General features: G+C 38.2%; 1 protein-coding gene across 13 annotated transcripts in view; it reads left to right on the top strand.

Annotated features, from left to right (window-relative positions):
• The first annotated feature begins 204 nt into the window (after positions 1 to 204).
• Positions 205 to 20470, top strand: part of ABI2 (abl-interactor 2) — a 66395-nt gene continuing 46129 nt past the window's right edge. For 11 of the 13 annotated variants that reach the window (XM_014546111.1, XM_014546112.1, XM_014546110.1 and 8 more), the window contains exons 1-2: positions 1718 to 1858; positions 19397 to 19564. In XM_014546111.1, coding sequence (XP_014401597.1) covers positions 1733 to 1858; positions 19397 to 19564 — 294 coding nt within the window. In that variant the 5' untranslated portion in view covers positions 1718 to 1732. Of the gene's footprint in view, positions 309 to 1717; positions 1859 to 19396; positions 19565 to 20470 lie in introns of those variants that run through there. The other 2 variants (XM_014546103.1, XM_005874244.2) reach the window with 2 other exon arrangements.

Here is a 20470-nt window from a genome sequence, read left to right as displayed (position 1 = left end):
GCGCGAGAACCCTCCGGTTGGAGGACAGTGCAGCTTTAAAAAACACGTTTAAAAGCCGCGAACTGGGGGTGTGTGGTGTCCCCGCCTCGTCGCTCCTCTGCCCTCGGTCGCCCCCGCACGCGGTGCCGGTCCGTGTGTCGGGGGCAGAGGGAGGAGCGGACGGTGGCATTTTCTGTTTGACAGAATCCTGCTCCCCTGGGCGGCAGGGGTGTTGGGGAGTGATGGTTCCCCCCCGCCCTCAGGCCCTGGAGGGTGTTTTAGAAGGAGCGATGCCGTTGCCAAGCGAAGTGCCTCCGTTTTCTATTGATGTGAATGCCTCTGCGTGCGTGCGCGCGCGCGCGTGTGTGTGTGTGTGTGTGTGTGTGTGCGCGCGTGTGTGTGTATGTGTGTGTGTAAAATAGAGGGGGGACTTCTCAGCAATGTTTAGTCTAGCTACATACAATGCACTCTGATGTTTCTATTTTCATTTCTGCTTTTAAAATGCAGATTGTGACCCACTTTCAACTGTTTTCGTGACCCACTAATGGGCTGCCCTTCACAGTTCACGGCAGTAGAGTACGCCCCGCCCCTGCAGGGGAGGTCTGCCCTGCACCGCACTCTGGAGAGACAGAAATCAATAGCGGAGCATCGTTGGGGGGGGGGTTGGGGGGATGCTGTGTGTCCGCTTCTCGTCGGGATGCAGGAAGAGCAGTTGTCTCCTGTTGGAAGTTGTGCTGCTTCCCTCCCTGCGGGGCCGCGGAGCTGCGGGATCCCCTCCCCGCCCCCACCCCGCTGGGCTCGGTCACTGGTTTTCCGGTGGGAACGGGATTGTGACTGTGGCTGAGCGCATCGGGGCTGGTCCTCAGGCTTCCATGTCCCCGTGGTGCCGGGCCGGCGTAGGGACCCTGTGCGAGCGCTGCGTCTGCGGCAGGGAGGACAGGGCTGCTGAGTGCGATTAGGCGCCGCTGCGCCTGGGTGAGGCCAACGACTCTGTGGGTTAAAAAAAAATCCTTTGAAAATTATTTGAAAGAATAGGTTAAAACGCACAGGTTGGAAATTCAGCATCTTTTGTTTTCTTTATGGTTGCTTCTGAATCACAGGGTCTACCTCCATTTTTTCCCCTTCCCACTTAAATTCACTTGGCATGAAGGTGGAAATGGAAGAAGTAGGTTAAATTGTTCCTACACTAGGGTCTCCCCCCCACCCCCCCCGCCCACATCTCCATTTCTCCTTTTTAACATCAGATATTGGGAAGCATTCTCAAGTCTTAGTTTAAATTTTTTAAAAAGGTGTTAAAATGTGTAGGTTCATAAATTTCGTAAGGACCACGTGGTCAATCAAGGACGGTATTGTGAGATTTTACTTGCAATGCAATGAACTCTGTATTATCTTGTAGAGAATATTTTTATTGTAGAATGAACCAGGCACAATCCAAAGAGGCAGTTGAAAGTATGGCTGGTGCTCTGACCCAAGAATATTTCTTGGATTTTCTTGGGTCAGAGATTCATACAAAAAATACAGTTGTCCATGTTTGTAGGGTGCTTTTCTGATACTGAGTGGGGTAGGAGAGATTCAAAGGTTCAGTTGCTCAATTTCCACTAAATGTAGTCAGAAGTGTTCTGTGGCCTATGGCCTGGCCCTGTGTCAAGGGTTGATAGGCACCTAGTGTCTGCAGAATTGCATAGTGCAGTTAGTAGGAGAAGCTGCTCTGTGAGCTAATAAATACTGTATGCTGTGCAGCTTATGCTCTGTGATGGACTTCAGGTGGGAGGAGGATTGGAAGCAGCTGTGCTGTCTCAGGGAATTCACATCCTGCAGGAGAGGCACTGAAGGGGTCATTTTATTGGCGTGGGCAGCGAGCTACTGGAAAGAGTTAAAGGTCAGAGAGAAATTGAGGGTGGGCAACAGTTTGTAGTTAAGCTTAATTATCAGTGAGTAAAGGGAAGAAACAGATTTGTCTCTCTTTGGAAGATAATTTTTATTGTAATTTCAAGGTATAGTTCCTCGTAGGTTACAGTTGTTACGTAAAGGTGCAAGTACCTGGATTAACAAAGCTGAGAGGTTAAAGAGATCAGTGATGGTTGTCTTTCTATACCTACACACCCTGTCTCAGCAGGGGGACTCAGAATTTAGTGGTGGCATTTTGAAATTCAAAGTATAAATATTGATTAATAGAAGTGGATTTGGATTTTAAAATATTTGTTCAGTTTTAGCATCTAAAAAAGATTTTACATTTTTACCTTAGATTCTCATCTGTTGTAGGATCCAGTGGGTATATTGTTGGTGTTCTTTCCAGATGGCAGCTCTTACATGAACTGTTGTTGTAAAGTTGATAAATAGAACATGATGATAGTGATTTGTGCTGACCTAGCTGCACGTTTGGCCGGCTGTCCTTGCAATCCAAAGAATTGACCAGCAGGGGTTTTGATGCTGCCTCTGACCCTGCAATAGATGACAGTTAATTGGTGGGATCAGTGACCAAGTGGTTAATTTAGCCTTATAGCATCATGCCCTAACCACTAGTTTAACTAACCCGACACTGATTTTATTTTGTGGAAATGTAATTTTTGTTTGTAAAGCAGAAAAAGGACAGATCTGTTGATCATATGTAACAAAAGGTAACAGTTTTTTTGCTCAGTGTTTTTAACATTGCGGGCGGATCACGGGCATTCTCGTGTTTTCATATTACATAGTGTTTTACATAAATGCGAAAGGCATGCCTTAAAATTAAATACCCATTGCATTTTGAAGTTATTTATTACATGTTCTTACAAGCTAATGTCTTTTTAAAGTATGATATTTTGTAAAACGTTTTTCGTACTTGTTCCATAGAAACTTATCTGGCCACTGGGCAATAAAACTACTGGTGCACAATGTGTTAAGTAGCTGGTTTTATGCAAAGGGGTATCCAAAATTTAAGAAAAATAAGTATGTTCTAAATGTGGGTTATAGTGTGTGAAATTGACAAAGGAGGGAAATGATTGTGTAGTCTTTCTGAAAACCATTGTACTCTTTAAATTGTTTCTGTGTTATAAAAATATCCTTCAGATATATTATCAGCATTAGAAGTGAACAGACATTGTATGAGCACAAACATCTACAGGGAAAGCAGAGCAGGATTGTAAGTGGTAGTTGTCCATGTTACTAATGTGGTTAACAGAAACTTCAAAATCATCTGTAGTAAAATTTTAGGTTTTTGTTTTATTCAATCTCTAGAAACAATTTTTTTCTAAAATGTGATGATAGAAAGTTATGACTATAATTTGCTGATACTTACCTGATTATAAAAAAAGAACTTAGTAATCGTTAAAGATTTTTTTTGAGATACATGTAAGACCAATGTTTCTTTTCATCATTTATTAATGTAAACATCTATGCCTAATCTAGGAAGTGTCCAGAAATTTAAAAAACTACACACATTTTTGATTAACTTAGAATCTACAGCTTTACAAATAGAAGAATTTTATTTTTTAATTTATTTATTGTTTCTTAGAGAGAGAGAAAGAGAGACAAACATCGATTCAAACATCCATTCGTTGTCCCACTTATGTATGCATTCCTTGGCTGATTCTTATGCCCTGTCTGGGCATCAAATCTACAACCTTGCAAATTTGGATGACACTGACCAACTGAGCTACCCACTAGGGCGAAGAATTTTATATTTGCTTTAATATTTTGGTAGATGAAATAAATTTATAGTTGTTACTTTCCTTAATTAAGATTGAAAAACCATCTTGTTTGTATTTACATTTTTTCCCTATTTTTTAGATAAAAGAAAGTTACTGATTTTTGTGAGTGATAATTCACATACATAGTAAAATTCCATTGCTCATTATTGGGATATGGAGCAAAATTATCCAATAACATGGATTTGTTCAGAACAGAAATTAGGAATTTACCTTAATATTTTATCTGAATTATTTCTCTTTTGAATACCAGGAGAACTATCATTAATGGCTTCCTTTTTTTTCTTTCTATCAACAAAGATATTCCAGAAGTCATTAAAAATTGCATTGAAAGGTTTATAAGGAGATAATAGAGTCATGGCTTATTCCCAGCTAGTTTCATAAAAATGTAATCACTGAAATTATATTAAGATTTAAAACTCCTATTTAATAAAAGCCATAGAATACATGCGCATTGTTGAAAGATTATTAGAAAATACAAAGAAACTTAAAATTGTCTAATCATTTTGAATATATATCTGGTATTTATACTTTTAAACCTTTTTGATATATACAACATACAGTCTATATCTTTTTTATTAACTTTTTTTAGAGAGAGAGAGAGGAGGGAGATCCAGACATTGATTTATTATTAGAGAAACATCATTGATCAGCTGCCTCCTGCACATCTCCCACTGGGGATGTGCCCGCAACCCAGGTACATGCCTTCGACCGGAATCGAACCTGGGACCCTTCAGTCCGCAGGCCGACGCCCTATCCACTGAGCCAAACCGGTTTCGGCAGACATTGATTTATTGTTCCACTTATTTATGCTTTCATTAGTTGATTTTTGTATGTGCCCTGCCTGGGAATTGAACCCTCAAACTTGGTGCATCAGGATGATGCTCTAACCAACTGAGCTACTGGCCAGGGCTAAAAATCTAAGTCAGATCATGTCACCTTTCTGTTCAGAACACTCAAGACTTCATATTGCCTACAGGCTGCAAGTGATGTAGCTTCTACTTCTTCCCTCTCCCACACTCATTCTACTGCAGCCACTTAACCTTCTTTTCTTCAACATACCAGGCATACTTCTGCCGCAGGACCTTGTTACTTTGCATTGCCTGTGCCTTCTGCCAGAAGCACTCATTCCCAGATAGTAGTTGTGTGACTGGATCTTTACCTCCTTCAGGCTTTTTCTCAAATGTCACCGTCTTGATGACCCCTTTTTGATCTATGTAAAGTAGTAACATACTTCTGCCCTTTGTTCACTCTCTTCTTTGCTTGTACTTTTATTTAACATGACATTTATTTCTGTGCCTATCTCCTTCCCCTGGTATATGAGCTCCATGAGGGCAGGGAGTTTTTGTCTCTCCATTGCTAGCACCTGGAACAGTGCCTGGGACAAAACAGGCATTCAGTAAATATTTGTTAAATGAATAAATAGGTACTTTTTAGTAAGTTGTAGAAAATATCTACTTGAAAACCATGAAGTAGTTTTCCAAATTTGAAGAGTTTGTAGATTTATGTATATAGGTAAATGAAGTAGTTCAATGCTTTTCATTTGTTCAGTATATTTAATGTAGATGCTACTGACAATTGACAGTCCTGTTTCACAAATGGCAGATCAGTTACTTTCACTTAGAGCAGGATGCTCATCAATTGCCTGAGCTGATCTGCAGCTTCTTAGAAAGTGAGCAAGGGAGATTTCCTGTTTTAAAAAAAATCAGATAAGAGCTCTTCCGGGGATGGTGTCTTCAGGCATTTACAGGGTCCAGCATTTGACATATTGTCCAAGGCTGTCCTCCAGTACAACCTCTAACAAAAACTAGGCTGTCCTGAAACCCTGGTTAGTAGAATTGCTTACCTTTATACCAGGAAGGTTGGGAGAGCACCAGAATCTGCATGGGGCCTGTGCCCTGGCTGAGTTCGAGGGATTCCTGTGGTGAGACCTGAAGTTCTAATGCTGTTGTCTAAAACGAAAACACATGCCAGCGGGGCCTGTGGTGGGTCCCCTGTGCTGGATGTGACAGGTCAGGTGTGCTTTCCTCACTGAGGCGCAGGGAATTGTTGAACGTATGGAAGGCACAAGCACAGAACCAAAGCTAAATTTATAAAAAATGAGGCTCTTTTGAGTAAAAAACAAAACAAAACACAGTATACTCAAGCTTACCTTTGATTCTGCTAAACTAAGATTCTGTTCAGGTAGGAATAGTGTTCTTTTTTTTTTCCTGTGTCCCCTGTGTTTTGTTGAGTAAAACAATTGAACTTATGACTCACAGCATTTAAAAGTTTTTATTATATATATTTTGCTTGCTCAATAAATATTTCTTGAATGAGTATTTGTCTATGCTAGGAAATCAGTGATAAGTAATTAACTCATGGACTTGACAGCCTCGTTGTGTTCCCATTTGATTGCTTTGAAGAGCCTCTTTTGTAAATTCTGATTTAGTGGAGTTTGAACTAAATGTAACATGGTACTATTTTTTCTTTTGTCATTTTTGCTGACCGTTATTTGGCTTTGTCTATTTACCCACTGACAACTTTGAATAGAAGTAAGTAGATGCATTGTTAGGAACTTCCAGAATCTACAAAACAAGATTAAATAGGGAAAGCCAACAAGGATGCCAGCCTTTTGCAATATTTAGTATCACAAGACTTTAGCAGAAGATAGATCTTGAATAATAATTCTTTCTCTTCTCCCTTAAAAGTTTTTATTCTAAATACTAGTGACCCCGTGCACGGATTCATGCACATTGAAAGGAAATTAATTAGAAGAAATATTTTAATATCGCTACTCGCCCTTTCTCTATAATAGTAGTGTCAACAAAATTCATGATCAACAATGACAGATTGAAACACACGTGTGCGATTGGCACCAGTGAGAGCTTTATATGTACAGTGGGGCCTTGACTTATGAGTTTAATTCGTTCCAAGACTGAGCTCGTTAAGGAGCTCGTTAACTCAAATTACTCTATCAACTCAATGCAAAAAATCGGCCGAGAGACAGCTGGTATCTCAAAAAACTCATTAGTCGGGACACTCGTAAGTCAAGGCCCCACTGTATTGCGCATGTGAGAGTCAAATTAGCCTTATATATATATATAGATAAACTTGCTTAATTAGACCTACTTTCTGATTTAGCTAAACTTTTCCAGCCTGGGCAAGAAGCACCCCAACTTCTCTTTCAGATAATTGTAAGCAACACAGCAGTAAATGTCAACACGAAGCACATTATTATTGTAGATCACGCAGGGGGAACAAAGGATGAAATATTTAACTGCAACAATGTTTGACTATATTCTGCACAGTGAGAAAACCTGAAGTCATTTTCAAGGTCCACCATTTCTTCTTTTCAGTCAGGTCAAGTTTCTAAACTTTCTAAACTTTCTAAATCTCCTTGTTTTGCTAATGAAAAGAAAATAGGATTCTACTAAGTCTCCCATCTACCTACTCCAGGACTTCTGTGAGGATCAAATGAGATGAGGCACATTGACTATATTCTGCACAGTGAGAAAACCTGAAGTCATTTTCAAGGTCCACCATTTCTTCTTTTCAGTCAGGTCAAGTTTCTAAACTTTCTAAACTTTCTAAATCTCCTTGTTTTGCTAATGAAAAGAAAATAGGATTCTACTAAGTCTCCCATCTACCTACTCCAGGACTTCTGTGAGGATCAAATGAGATGAGGCACAGGAAAACGCTTCACAAACATTTGGTTGAACTGTAAAATGTTTGCACCTGGCTATAAAGCAAGTCGGGTTCCTGGCTGAAGAAACTCCAAGGAGGCTAGTTGCTAGGGAGAGGAAGCCGGGTGTTGCTACATGATGTCATTACCCGGCACCACCCACAGCGACCATTTCCGGGCTGGGCTGTGGGCCGTATTTTGCACCATGGGGTCTCGGCATTGTTGGTTGCGATTTGGTGGGGTGTCACTCCGGGGTGGTGGCAGGGCCTGTGTCCCACTTGGGGAAAGCTGAGTGTTGATTTGTTGCCACCAGGTTTGTGGTGCCATTTCTTTGTAAATGACCATTGAGCATCTGCCCTCTGGTGGTCAGTGTGCGTCATAGTGACCAGTCGGAGGGAAGGACAGACACTTAGCCTTTTATCTATATCAGCGGTTCTCAACCTGTGGGTCGCGCCCACAGGAAAATACATATAGCATATCAGATATTTACATTACGATTCATAACAGTAGCAAAATTACAGTTATGAAGTAGCAAAGAAAATAATTTCATGGTTGGGGGTCACCACAACATGAGGAACTGTATTAAAGGATCGCGGCATTAGGAAGGTTGAGAACCACTGATAATGACAAGGCTTTATACCCCGGCCTTTTCTTCTTTTTATGATTGATTTAAGACTGTATCTCTAGCGTTATTAACATGATTTTTAAAAAATAGTTTAAAATTGGATTAATTCAGTTTATTATTTAATTTTATTTGGACATAGGCTCTTTTGACTCAAAATATATCAATTAAATCAGGGCCTCTTTGTCTACTACTCTAATCCTGGTCTGGTCCCCTCTCTACCTTTCCAAAGTAACAATTGTTATTTCAGTGATTAAAATTTTTTTTTAAATTTAGGAAACATTTATATAACAGAACTTACAATTTTACATTTTAAAGTGTAAAGTCCAGTGGTTTTTAATATATTTGCAGTTGTGCAACCATCACCAAATCTCCAGAAGATTTCATCACCCCAGAGAAAACGTGTACTTACTGAACAGTCACTCCACTCCCTGTACTCCCTGGCAACCACTCAATTACTTTCTGTCTCTATAGATTTGTCTATTCTGGACAGTTCATGCAAATGGAAGCATAATATGTGACCTTTTTGTCTGACTTATTTCACCTAGCATAATAATGTCTTCAACGATTATGTTGTAATGTGTTTCAGTACTTCCTTCTACTTGATGGCTGAATAATATTCCATTATGTGGATGTTACATATTTTGTTTATCCACACATTTGGGTTGTTTCCATCTTTAGGTTAATATGAATTATGCTGCTTATGAACATTTGTATGCAAGCTTTTGTGTAAACATAAATTTCTAATTCTCCTGGGTATATGACCAGGAGTAGAATTTCTGGGTCATGTGGTAACTTAATTTTTAACTTTTTGAGGGACTTCCAAACATTTTCCCACCGTGGTTATACTATGTACATTCCTACCAGTGGTGTATGAGCGTTCCAGTTTCTCTACATCTTTGACAATATGTGTTATTTTCTGATAAAAAAAGAAAGTTACAGCATTGTAGTGGATGTGAAGTGGTATGTCATTGTGGTTTTGCCTTGTATTTCCCTAATGACTAATAATGTTGAGCTCTTTTCCTGTGTTTATTGACCATTGGTGTATCTTCAGAGAAATGTCTGCTCAAGTTCTTTTTTTTTTTTTCTCCTTTGTTCACTTTTTTAATTGTGTTGTTGACCTTTTTGTTGTTGAGTTGTGAGAGTTCTTTATTTTGGATAGCAGACCCTTACTAGATAAATTACTTACAAATATTTTATCCTATTCTGTGGGCTGTCGTTTCACTTTCTTGATAGTGTTCTTTGGTGCACAAAAGTTTTTAGTTTTGATGAAGTTCAAATTATGTATTTTTTTCTTTTGTTGATTGTGCTTTTGGTGTCATGTTTAAGAAATATTGCAATCTTTTGGTGTACAGGACCATACTCCAGCCAACTGAGCCATCTGGCCAGGGCCCATTTTTAATTTTTTGAGGTAACTCCATACTATTTTCCATAGCAGTGCACCAATTTGTATTTCCACCAACAGTACAGGAGGGTTTTCTTTCTCCACATTCTCTCCAATACTTGTTGTTTGTTGATTTATTGATGGTAGCCATTCTGACTGGTGTGAGGTGATAGCTCATTGTTTTATTAATTTGCATTTCTCTGATAACTAGTGACTGTCGAACATCTTTTTATATGTCTACTAGAGGCCCAGTGCATGAAATTTGTGCATGGGTAGGGTCCCTAGGCCTGGCTGGTGATCAGGGCCGATCTGTGGGGTGACCGGTGGGGCGATTGGGGCCCCCGCTCGCACCTGCCTTGGTTGGCCTGGCGCCGCCCGCTCACTGGCTCCTGCCTGCACACCGCCACCTCGGGGCATGCAGGCTGGGGGCAGCTTCTGCATTGAGCGTCTGCCCCCTGGTGATCAGTGCACATCATAGCAACCGGTTGTTCTGCCAGTTGTTCTGCTGTTCGGTCGATTTGCATATTGGGGTTTTATTATATAGGATTGGCTATCTGTATGTCCTCTTTGGAGAAGTATGTATTCAGATCCTTTGCCCATTTTAAAAATAGTTTTTTTTCTTTTAAAAATTTTTTTTATTGTTGACTGTATTATAGATGAACCCCATTGCCCTCTTCCTTTGTTCCCCTCCACCCAGATCTCACCTCACCCCAGGCCTTCACCACATTATGGTCTGTGTCCATGGGCTAAAAATATGCATATATGTTCTTTAGTTGATCTCTTCCTATCTCCCCCACCCTCTCCCCTCTGAGATCTATCAGTCTGTTCCATGTATCCAAGCCTCTGGACCTGTTTTGTCATTTTATTTTATTCATTAGATTCCAAATATAAGTGAGATCATGTGATATTTATGTTTCTCTAATTGGCTTATTTCACTTAGCATAAAACTCTCCCGGCCCCTTCATGATGTCACAAAGGGCAAGAGATCCTTCCTATTTACAGCTGCATAGTATTCCATGGTGTAAATGTACCACAGCTTTTTTATCAACTCATCTACTGATGGGCACTTGGGCTATTTCCAGATCTTAGCTATTGCAAATAATGCTGCTGTGAATATAGGACTGCATTTATTCTTTCTGATTGGTGTTTTGGGATTCTTAGGATACATTCCCAGAGGTGGGATCACAGTTTTGTTTTTAATTTTTAAAAAAATATATTTTATTGATTTTTTACAGGGAGGAAGGGAGAGAGATAGAGAGTTAGAAACATCGATGAGAGAGAAACATCGATCAGCTGTCTCTTGCACACCCCCTACTGGGGATGTGCCCGCAACCAAGGTACATGCCCTTGACCGGAATCGAACCTGGGACCCTTCAGTCCGCATGCCGACGCTCTATCCACCGAGCCAAACTGGCTAGGGCTGTTTTTATTTTTATTTTTTTTATTTTTTATTTTTATTTTTATTTTTTTTTGAATCAGGAAAGGTCCTTTATTACACAGCGCTACTAGGTCAGGGGACTTTGATCCCTGTTTTTAATTTTTTGAGGAAACTTCATACTGTTTTCCATAATGGCTGCACCAATCTGCACTCCCACTTGCATTGTATTAGTGTTTCCTTTTTTCCAAATCTTCACCAGTGATTTATTGATGGGAGGTGATACCTTATGATAGTTTTAATTTGCATCTTTCTGATGATTAGTGAAGTTGAGCATTTTTTTTTTATATGTCTATTGGACAAGTGTTTATTCAGGTCCTATGCCCATTAAACTTATTTTTTAATTGATTTCAGAGAGAGAGGAAGGGAGATGGAATGAAACATCAATTGGTTGCCTTCTGTATGAACCCTGACCGGGAATTGAACCTACAACCTAGGTATGTGCCTTCACAGGGTATTGAACCTGCAACCTTTTGATGTATGGGATGACACTCCAAGCAACTGAGCCACCTGGCCATGGCTGTGGCACTGTTTTTTATAACTGAATTTTGTCTGGTATACACCCCTGGTGTATATTTAGTGTAATATGTACCATTTAACTGAATTTCCATTGTGTTTTTTCCTTGCCTCTGTACATGTTGTAATGCTTATGTTACTATTAAGACATTGGGGTATATAGAGAAGCTATGATGCATTTATGTACTACTACTTATTTCTTTATTATTGAGATATAATTGACATACAAATTATGTTACTTTAGGTACAATGTAATGATTGATATTTGTATATACTGAAAAATTATCACCATAATAAGTCGAGTTAATGTGGCCCTAGCTGGTTTGGCTCAGTAGTTAGTCAGCCCACAGACTAAAGGGTCACAGGTTCAATTGTGGTCAAGGGCATGCACCTCGGTTTTAGGCTAGATCCCCAGCCAGGGCTTGCGTGGGAGGCAACCAATTGATGTGTCTCTCACATTGATGTCTCTCTCTCTCCCTCTCTCTCTCTCTCTCCCTCCCTCCCTCTCTCCCTCTCTCCCTCCTTCCCTCCCCCTCCTTTCCACTCTCTAAAAATCAATGGGAAAAATAACCTCCCGTGAGGATTAACAAAAAAACAAATCAAGTTAATGTGTGTCACCACATATAGTTACAGAATTTTCTTTCTTGTGATAAGAACTTTTAAGATCTACTCTCTTAGCAACTTTTGTATATGCAATATGGTATTATTAACTATAGTTGCCATGATCTATCTTTAGGACATATATGCTACTGCTTATTGAACTCTAATATCTCTTGCCTTTGAATTAGAATATAGTGTCATTGGTTTCTTTCATCTGTAAGGCAGAGGTGCAGCAGCACAGTTGAAAGGCCTCCGATGTCTTACCTAGGCTGTGGGGGTTTCTAACCTAAATTTTTATTTTCATGTATGATCATCTGTGCTTTAACATTTTTCGTCATTATGGATACTTTGTATATAGAAAAATGTAAATATGAAAAGGGAAGTCAATCAGTAAATGTTCCAGTGTTTGTAATTGTAGTTAAAAGTATTTCAGAATTGTGGAGAAAATACATAGATTCTCATATGGCCTTATTTTGTTAGATTTCCGAGTTTAATATTTTCAGATTTTTTTTTCCTTTTCTTACTTTTATTAACATCAATTTGATGCTGAATTTTCCAGGCTGTAAGTTTTGTTTGTTCAGTTTCTTCTGGGATCTTTTTCTTCCTGTGCAGCGTCCTCTTCTGATTTAGGAACAGTTTGCTCTTTTTCAGTTAAGTATCATCTCAGTGTGGCAGGGAGAGCTCATGTATGGTTTAATCCGCCCATGGCTCTGTGAGTTCTGAGCTACATCTTGGGAATTTTGTTCATCTGAATGTGTTCAGTGACCAGAGAATCTACCTCTAAACCCTAAGTTCAACATTACTCTCTGTATTTTTCAGAACGTGCAGCAAAAATTCAGCATTAAAAAAAAAACTTCATTGTTGAAAGTATTACATATATCCCCTTTTTTCTCCCATTGACCCCTTATAGTCCCCTTTCCCCCACACCCCAGGCCTCCACCACCTTACAGTCTGTATCCATGGGTTATGCATATATGCATACAACTTCTTTGGTTGATCTCTTCCCATCCACCCACCTACCCACCTACCCCCGCCTTCCCTCTGAGATTCCACTGTCTGTTTCAGCACTCTTTTTGGCCCACCCATCCTGTGCCCAGCCCACTGTTTAGGCCTGGGCACACCTACCAACTTGACCATTGTAACAACGAATGGCACAGACTGCTTCTGTAAAATGACATCCTCAGATACTTGGTGCTTTTTGGATATGCATTCCTTTGATGGTCTGGGCAGTTTCACGAATGCTCTTAAAGTGAACACAAGGATTTGAATCTCTTGATTTGTATGATTTTGTGAGGTTTTCTGCATCAAGTGAATAGCGCTAGCGCGAGCCATTTTCAGAGGTCACCTCATGCTGCTTATGGGAAGAGCAGATTTTTGTTCATCTATAAAGAAAGAATTTAGAGGTATTTCTAATTTCCTGTGTCTTGAAATGCCAAATGTTACTGTTGATTTATACTTTTCCAGATGCGCTTAAGCTTTGTTTAGAAAGAATCTTACCTGGGAGCATAAAGTTACCATCTTGTATTTATAAGCAAAGACTGTAGTGAATATTATTCATAGAAAGGGAACTTAATTTTCAATGATAATTTAAAAGAACCCCAACTGTGCCAGTTATTGCTTTTAAGTGGCAAAAGTATATTCCAATGAAAACTAAAGAACAATATAATTTTTTATAATTTTAATTTTTTAATAAGAAGGTATTGCTTGTAATAAAAGTTTGCTCGTACTGTAACTGTATGGACTTTCAAATAAGATTTCAGAATACGAAGCTCCTTCCCAACTGCTTAAGTCTGAGAAATTTAGTGTTTCTGACATGAACAAACCAGAGGAGTCTGCCAAATGCTATTTTTGTATTTGGCATCTTTTTCAGTTTGTGCTAATAAAAAAGAATACTGTGTTGAATCTTTGAGGAAAATATTTCAGTTTGGGGAAATAAGCCACTTAGTGTCTTTGACCAGTGTGTATAATATCATGTTGCTGGCTATAGGAACACATCAACTGAAGGAAAGTGAGGAATTGAGAAATAGTTATCTGCTATATTTCAGGTTCATCCATTATTGGAGCTGTTATAAATACAGCATATTTGTTATTTTTTTAATTCCTAAAGTCTTTGACTCTTCTGTCTCCTTTTTATTTTCTTAGGTTAAGTTAAATTCGTTTGTAAACTTGTGCTCTTTTTATCCTCATCCCATTTTTTCTGTTATCTTTTTAATTTTATTTTTTAAATTATTTTTTATTGATTTCATAGAGGAAGGGAGAAGGAGGGAGGTATAGAAACATCAATGACAAGAGAGAATCATTGATCGGCTGCCCCACACTGGGGATTGAGCTCTCAACCTGGGCATGTGCCCTGACCTGGAATCGAACCTTGACCTGGTTCAAGGGTTGATGCTCAACCACTGAGCCACACCTGTTGGGCCTGTTATCTTTTTTAGTTAACATCTTGCCTTTGAGGGAAGTGATACTGACCTGAAAGTAGGAAAAGATGAGCTAGTTTACTCCTTTAGGGCGAGCAGGTATACAATAGAAAACCTTTGGCAGTTAGGAGGGCATGTAGCATGAAGTGTCACTCCTTTATATTTTCATCTTCTACTCTTGCAGTATTAGATTATAAAATTGACCCACTTAGTGCCCTTGGTTTTGCTACCCCACTTCATATCGTACAGTGAATTAAAATTTTTTTTCAGTCATTCATTTATTATTTACTGAGCCTGAATTTGCATTATTTTTTCATAGTTTTTTTTTTTTTTTTTACTTAGGTAATATTTTATTTCTCTTGAGTATCAAATGGAGTTCTGTTCTTTTTTTACAGAGAGGAAGGGAGAGGGATAGAGAGTTAGAAACATCAATGAGAGAGAAACATTGATCAGCTGCCTCCTGCACACTCCCTACTAGGGATGTACCCGCAACCAAGGTACAGGCCCTTGACCAGAATCAAACCTGGGACCCTTGAGTCCGCAGGCTGACGCTTTATCCACTGAGCCAAACCGGTTAGGGCTGGAGTTCTGTTCTTTAAATCCAAGGTATACATCATGTACTTTTGTTGTTCATTTGCTTGGAGGCATTGCATGTCTCAGAGAGTAATGAGTCATCACATAGAATGCAAAAAAGTGATGGGTTGGTTCATGGCCAAACCATAGAAGTTAGTTAAGTGGAAAGCTTTTTTTTTTTAGTATAAATATCATGAGATCTGAACTTAAGTTCTGCAGTTTTGCATCTAGTAATTCATTTGTTATTTTTTGCTCTTTTCATCTGAAAATGGGATGGATGATATGCTGACTCTGATTTTATTCCAGTTTTGTTCATAGATCAAAGGTGCACTGGTTTCAACTAATACTTACTCTTTTGTGTGAGATTTGGTGGCTTGGGGAATTAAAAAGAAGTCAGTAAACTCTGACTCCTGTTCTCAAGATGCATCTAGGCCTATGGAAAGAGGATCAGTATACAGATAACCATAACTTCTCCTAAGTGGCATAATGAGATTATTTTCCAAGGAAAAAGTGCAGTGGGAAGTGGAAGGCCAACTCAGCAGACATTTGTTGACCTCCACCATGTGCTAGCTTTCTGGTCAGTTGAGAGAACAGACAAAAAACAGTAGTTCCTGTTTTAGAGAGCTGGGAATAGAAATTATATATGGATTGTGGTGATACTTTAAAAGTACTCTAGGTCTATTCTTAAACTTTGTCTAAAACCAGACAGTTGTGTCAGAGCATTCACATATAGGAGTTATTTTTTTTTTTTACAATGTTTTCAGAATGTGCAACTTGGATGCTTTCTAGATATTTAAAATTTGGTCATTAACCATGTGATCATATATAAGATGAAGAGAAATGATTTGAAAGAGAAAAGATTTAGCATTTGCATCTTAAGTAAAAATAAATGTAATTAAGGTTCAGTATAGTACTTTCAAGTGTATTCATTCCTGGTGAGTAACAGTCTCCACATTAAACATGAAAAGTTCTTTAAAACTCAATCATTATTTTAATTGGTATGAAGCATTCAGGAGGTAATTAGCTTGAGAAGAATGGTTAAAAATGCATAATTTATAAGCAAACCTTTTATATGAAGAAGTGACTGAATTATATTTTTTACGTGCTTAATTATGTTTTGACAGGATAATTAAAAGTTGGGTGTTAGTAGATTTATGAGCAAAATTTAATTATGATGAAATCTTAAGTTACTGGAGACTTTCTCAATTTTTAAAACTCACAGCAATTTAATATCACCCATCTAGATGAAGTAAGGGATTTCTTTTAGTTTTATTTAAAATTAGAAGAACTTCTTGTTTTCTGAACCATTTGGAAATAAGTTTGCTGATGTCCCATCACTGCTAAACACTTTGTGTTTTTCTTAGAAATAACAATATTTTCCTAGTTAATCACAAAATAGCCAACAAGCATAGGAAGTAATACTGATATATTTTTACTATTAAATCCTCATATCCCTATTCAAGTTTTACTAACTTTCCTAATAATGTACTTTATTAAAGAATCCAGTTCAGAAATACGTTGTATTTAGTTGTTATGACTCTTGGTCTCCTCCAGTCTGGAATAGTTCCTTATTTCCTCATTTTTCTTTGGTTTTCATGATCGTAATACTTTTAAGGATTACAGGCAGTATTTTTTTTTTAAATAGTGTCCTTAAATGTTTGATGTTTCCGCATGACTAGATTCAAGTTAATGTATTTTTGGTAGGAATATCAGAAATGATGCTGTGTTATTTTCCTTCTTCCTATCAAGTTCTGATTTCAATTTGTTCCATTACTGATGAGTCAGTTTGTCCCATTACTGATGATACTCATTTTGATCACTTGATTACAATTGTGTCTGACAAGTTTTTTCACTGGTGAAATTACTCTTGAAATATTCCTTGTTGTAATTAATAAGTACCTGTTGGGAAGGTACTGATACTATGCATATATTCTATTCCTTATTAAACTTGTAGCCCATTTTATTCATTGGGTGATAATCCATTTTATCAGTGTGATATGAGGAGTGCCAGGTGGTAGCTGCACATGTATTGGCTTGTATTATTGAGAAGCAGCCTGAATTTAGGGAACCTGAATCTTTTGTTTTGATAAGCATGCCTGCCCTTTGTTCCAGAGGGAGATGCTCTTTCCGTCTTCTAAGACTAGTTTCTGTACAGACATCCTTGACAGTCTGGAACAAGCAACCAGTGCCTCTGTTTACACAATGTCAAGAAAGAAAGGCAACATACCCATGGAGAATTGTCTCTCAGTATCAGTTTCATTTCTTCCTACAGGAGACGTATATCTTACATGTTGCCATCTTCTCCAATCTGGATTGTCTGCATTATTGACATTTTAGTCTACAGCACAGCTGTCATCTCAGAAATTTCCTTTGCAGTCAGTCTTGGACTTCCCTTTGATGGGCCTGCCTCTTTCATGTAGATCCTGTTTTCTGTTTCCCATGCTTCCTTCTTCCTTAGCTTTTTGTTTTGATGATTCACATCCTCTGGTGCTTCCTGAAGAAAAATAACTTGGAAAGTTTTAAAAAATTGACATTTTATGTGCTGAAAATCTTATTCAACTTTTACCAGATTAATAGTTTTGACTAGATAGATATAAATTATAGGTTGGAAATAATTTTCTCTCATATTGTGAAAGTATTCTTCCGATTTCTTCATCTTCTACTAGCCTTCCGTATTGCTTTTAAGAGGTCAAGTGCCATTTTGCTTCCTGATTCTTTGTATAGGATACCCCCTTCCTGTCTGGAAGCTTGTTGAAGCTTTTATTCCTCCTGATGTTCCTTGCTATGGGTCTTCTGTCAGTGACTGTACTAATCATTTAATGAGCACACTTATTGGATATTTATATTCGTTAGCTCTGCAAAATTAACTTGTTTCTGCTGTTTTCTCTTTCTTGTATTTTGATTAGTCAGATTTGGACCTTTTGGATTGCACCTCTATTTGCGTGGTTTTGTTTCCATTTAAAATGTCTCTTTATTGTTATTTTAATGGGGCATGTATGTGTGTGTGTGTGTGTGTGTGTGATTAACCTAAGCATAAATGTGATTAATTTGCTATGTCTTAGAACATATTTTAAAATGCAGTTATTTAGAAAATTTTTAATCTTATTTGTCAGGTAGTAGGATAGCACTAGAAAGATTGCAAGAGTTTTTAAAAATACATATATATGTATTTTAAAAATACATTTTTATTGATTTCAGAGAGGAATTGAGAGGGAGAGAGCAACATCAATAATGACAGTCATTGATTAGTTCCTGCACGCCCCACACTGGGGATAGAGGTCGCAACCCTGGCTCCTGGTTCATAGGTCAACGCTCAACCACTGAGCCAGATTGCAAGAGTTTTTGTGCTTACATTCTGCCTGTTTTTTGCAGGGAGGGGGAGGCATCTGGAATACTTTTTAAAATTCTCGCCCAAGGATATGTTTTTATTGATTTGAGAGAGAGAAGGAGAAACCTCAATGTGAGAGATAAATATTAATTGCACCCTGACCAGGGAACGAACCTGTAACCTTTTCGTATATAGGACGATGCTCCAACCAATTGAACCACCTGGCCAGGGTCATCTGGAATGTTGTTAAGAGGTGAATGAGGCCCTAGCCAGTTTGGTCAGTGGTTAGAGCAGCAGCCTGCCTGACTGAAGGGCAGGTTCTATTACCTGTCAAGGGCAGGTACCACAGTTGATCCACTCTCTAAAAATCAGTGGAAAAGATATCCTCGGGTGAGGAGTTAAAAAAAGGCAAATGAGTAAAGGTGAGCTTGTCTGCCTTTAAAAAGCAAGATTCATGTCAGATTTACCAAATGGATTCATTTTTTCCTAATCTAAAGTAGGTACTATTATAAAACTTATGATTTGTCACAGTTCAGTCTAAAATGGCCTACTTTCAAATTATATTCCAAATAAGAATCATGGTATTTTATAGCTGAAACTGACATCTAATCTGGTATTTTCGTTGTAAAGTGTAGTAGCTGAGTCCTTTAGATTGTAATTGACTTACTGACAGCCAGATAAGATAGCAGAGTTAGAATAAGAACTCAGATGCTCTATCTTTTCTATTCTCATTATTTTCTAGAAACTCCACTTTGGCTTTAGCAATATAGGTTTTCCCAAAATAGTCAGCCACAGTCTCAGCAAATAACTCTTTTCTGAATCTCAAACAGATTCGTGTATGATCACTTGTCTTATTTCTAAAGTAACCTTTCCCCCTCTGATTTTCCTCTGACACTTTAGGTGTGGAGGTGAATATCAAGTTTATTGCCTCCCTTGTTTCCAGTTAGCCCATACTAGCTTGTCTAGGTAGATGACATAGCAGCTTGACTATCTTAAAGGTGCCATGTTATTGAGAACTGAAGCCAGTATACATTAAACTACTAAAAAGATTTACATCAGATGATAACTAGTTTTCAGAACATTATTAGCTAGTATGTGTAGGTTCAGCAACAGAATTGTTTTGATGCGTGTCATTGTTGATTAGATTGATAGACTAGGTTATCTTTGATTAATGATTGTTTCTCTTTCCTAGTCAGCAGATAAGCAGCGAGCCCTAGAAGAAACCAAAGCCTACACCACCCAGTCCTTAGCAAGTGTTGCCTACCTGATAAACACCTTGGCCAACAATGTCCTGCAGATGCTGGACATCCAGGCATCCCAGCTGCGAAGGATGGAATCGTCAATCAATCATATTTCACAAGTGAGACCATACTGTTTTTCTGTATTGTTATGAGGAACACTTAATAAACACAGGTGATCTGTGATGTTGGCAGTGTTTATTATGTGAGTTAACTCATGTATGATTTGGAAAATACAAACTCAGTATTCAAAATAAGTATTTTTTTATTCTTTTTTTTTTTTTAAATCTTCACCTGAGGACATGCTTTTATTGATTTTAGAGAGAGAGAAAGGGAGAGGGAGAGAGAAAGAGAAACATCGTTGTGAGAGTGAAATATTGATGGGTTGCCTCCCACACAAGGTTCCCCTACTGTGGATTGAACCTGCAATTTGGGTATGTACCCTGACTGGGAATCAAACCCACAACCTTTCAGTGTAAGGGACAACTTTCCAACCAACTGAGCCACACTGTATCTTTTTGTGGAGTAATTTTCTACTCTGATTTTGTTAGGGAAGTAAATTTTAATGGTTCATTAAAACTCAGTTGTTATGTTAAAATTATCAGCCTTCAAGTGAAAATTTGTCTGTTTCTTCCATCTTTTACCAAATCACACATTTTATCTTTTGAAAAATATAAATGTGATAGCTGCTTGTAGGATTTTTGTTTACCAGGATGGTACCATACCTTAACAGAAAGAGTAATCTAAGTGACCTTATAAAATTGTCTTTATATAGAACTTGAAAGAAAATTAGAGGAATATCTTATTTAATATTATTTAACCTTAAATCTGAATTTTCCACTATAAGTGTTTCTTCACATCCTATATAAACTTCTGTAGACATTAAATGATTTATTGTGTGTTGTACTTTTGTGTCTCTTAAACTAAAAACAAACAAAAAATCCAGCAACAACAAGAATTTTAATGAATGAGAGAGAACATTTATTCTGAAAAGACCTCGTGGAAATAGTCAATGGCATTTAAAAATT

Source organism: Myotis brandtii, unplaced genomic scaffold (assembly GCF_000412655.1).
Source record: "Myotis brandtii unplaced genomic scaffold, ASM41265v1 scaffold43, whole genome shotgun sequence".
In the NCBI taxonomy this organism is placed as follows: domain Eukaryota; kingdom Metazoa; phylum Chordata; class Mammalia; order Chiroptera; family Vespertilionidae; genus Myotis; species Myotis brandtii.
This window is presented reverse-complemented; position numbering and strand designations above follow the sequence as displayed.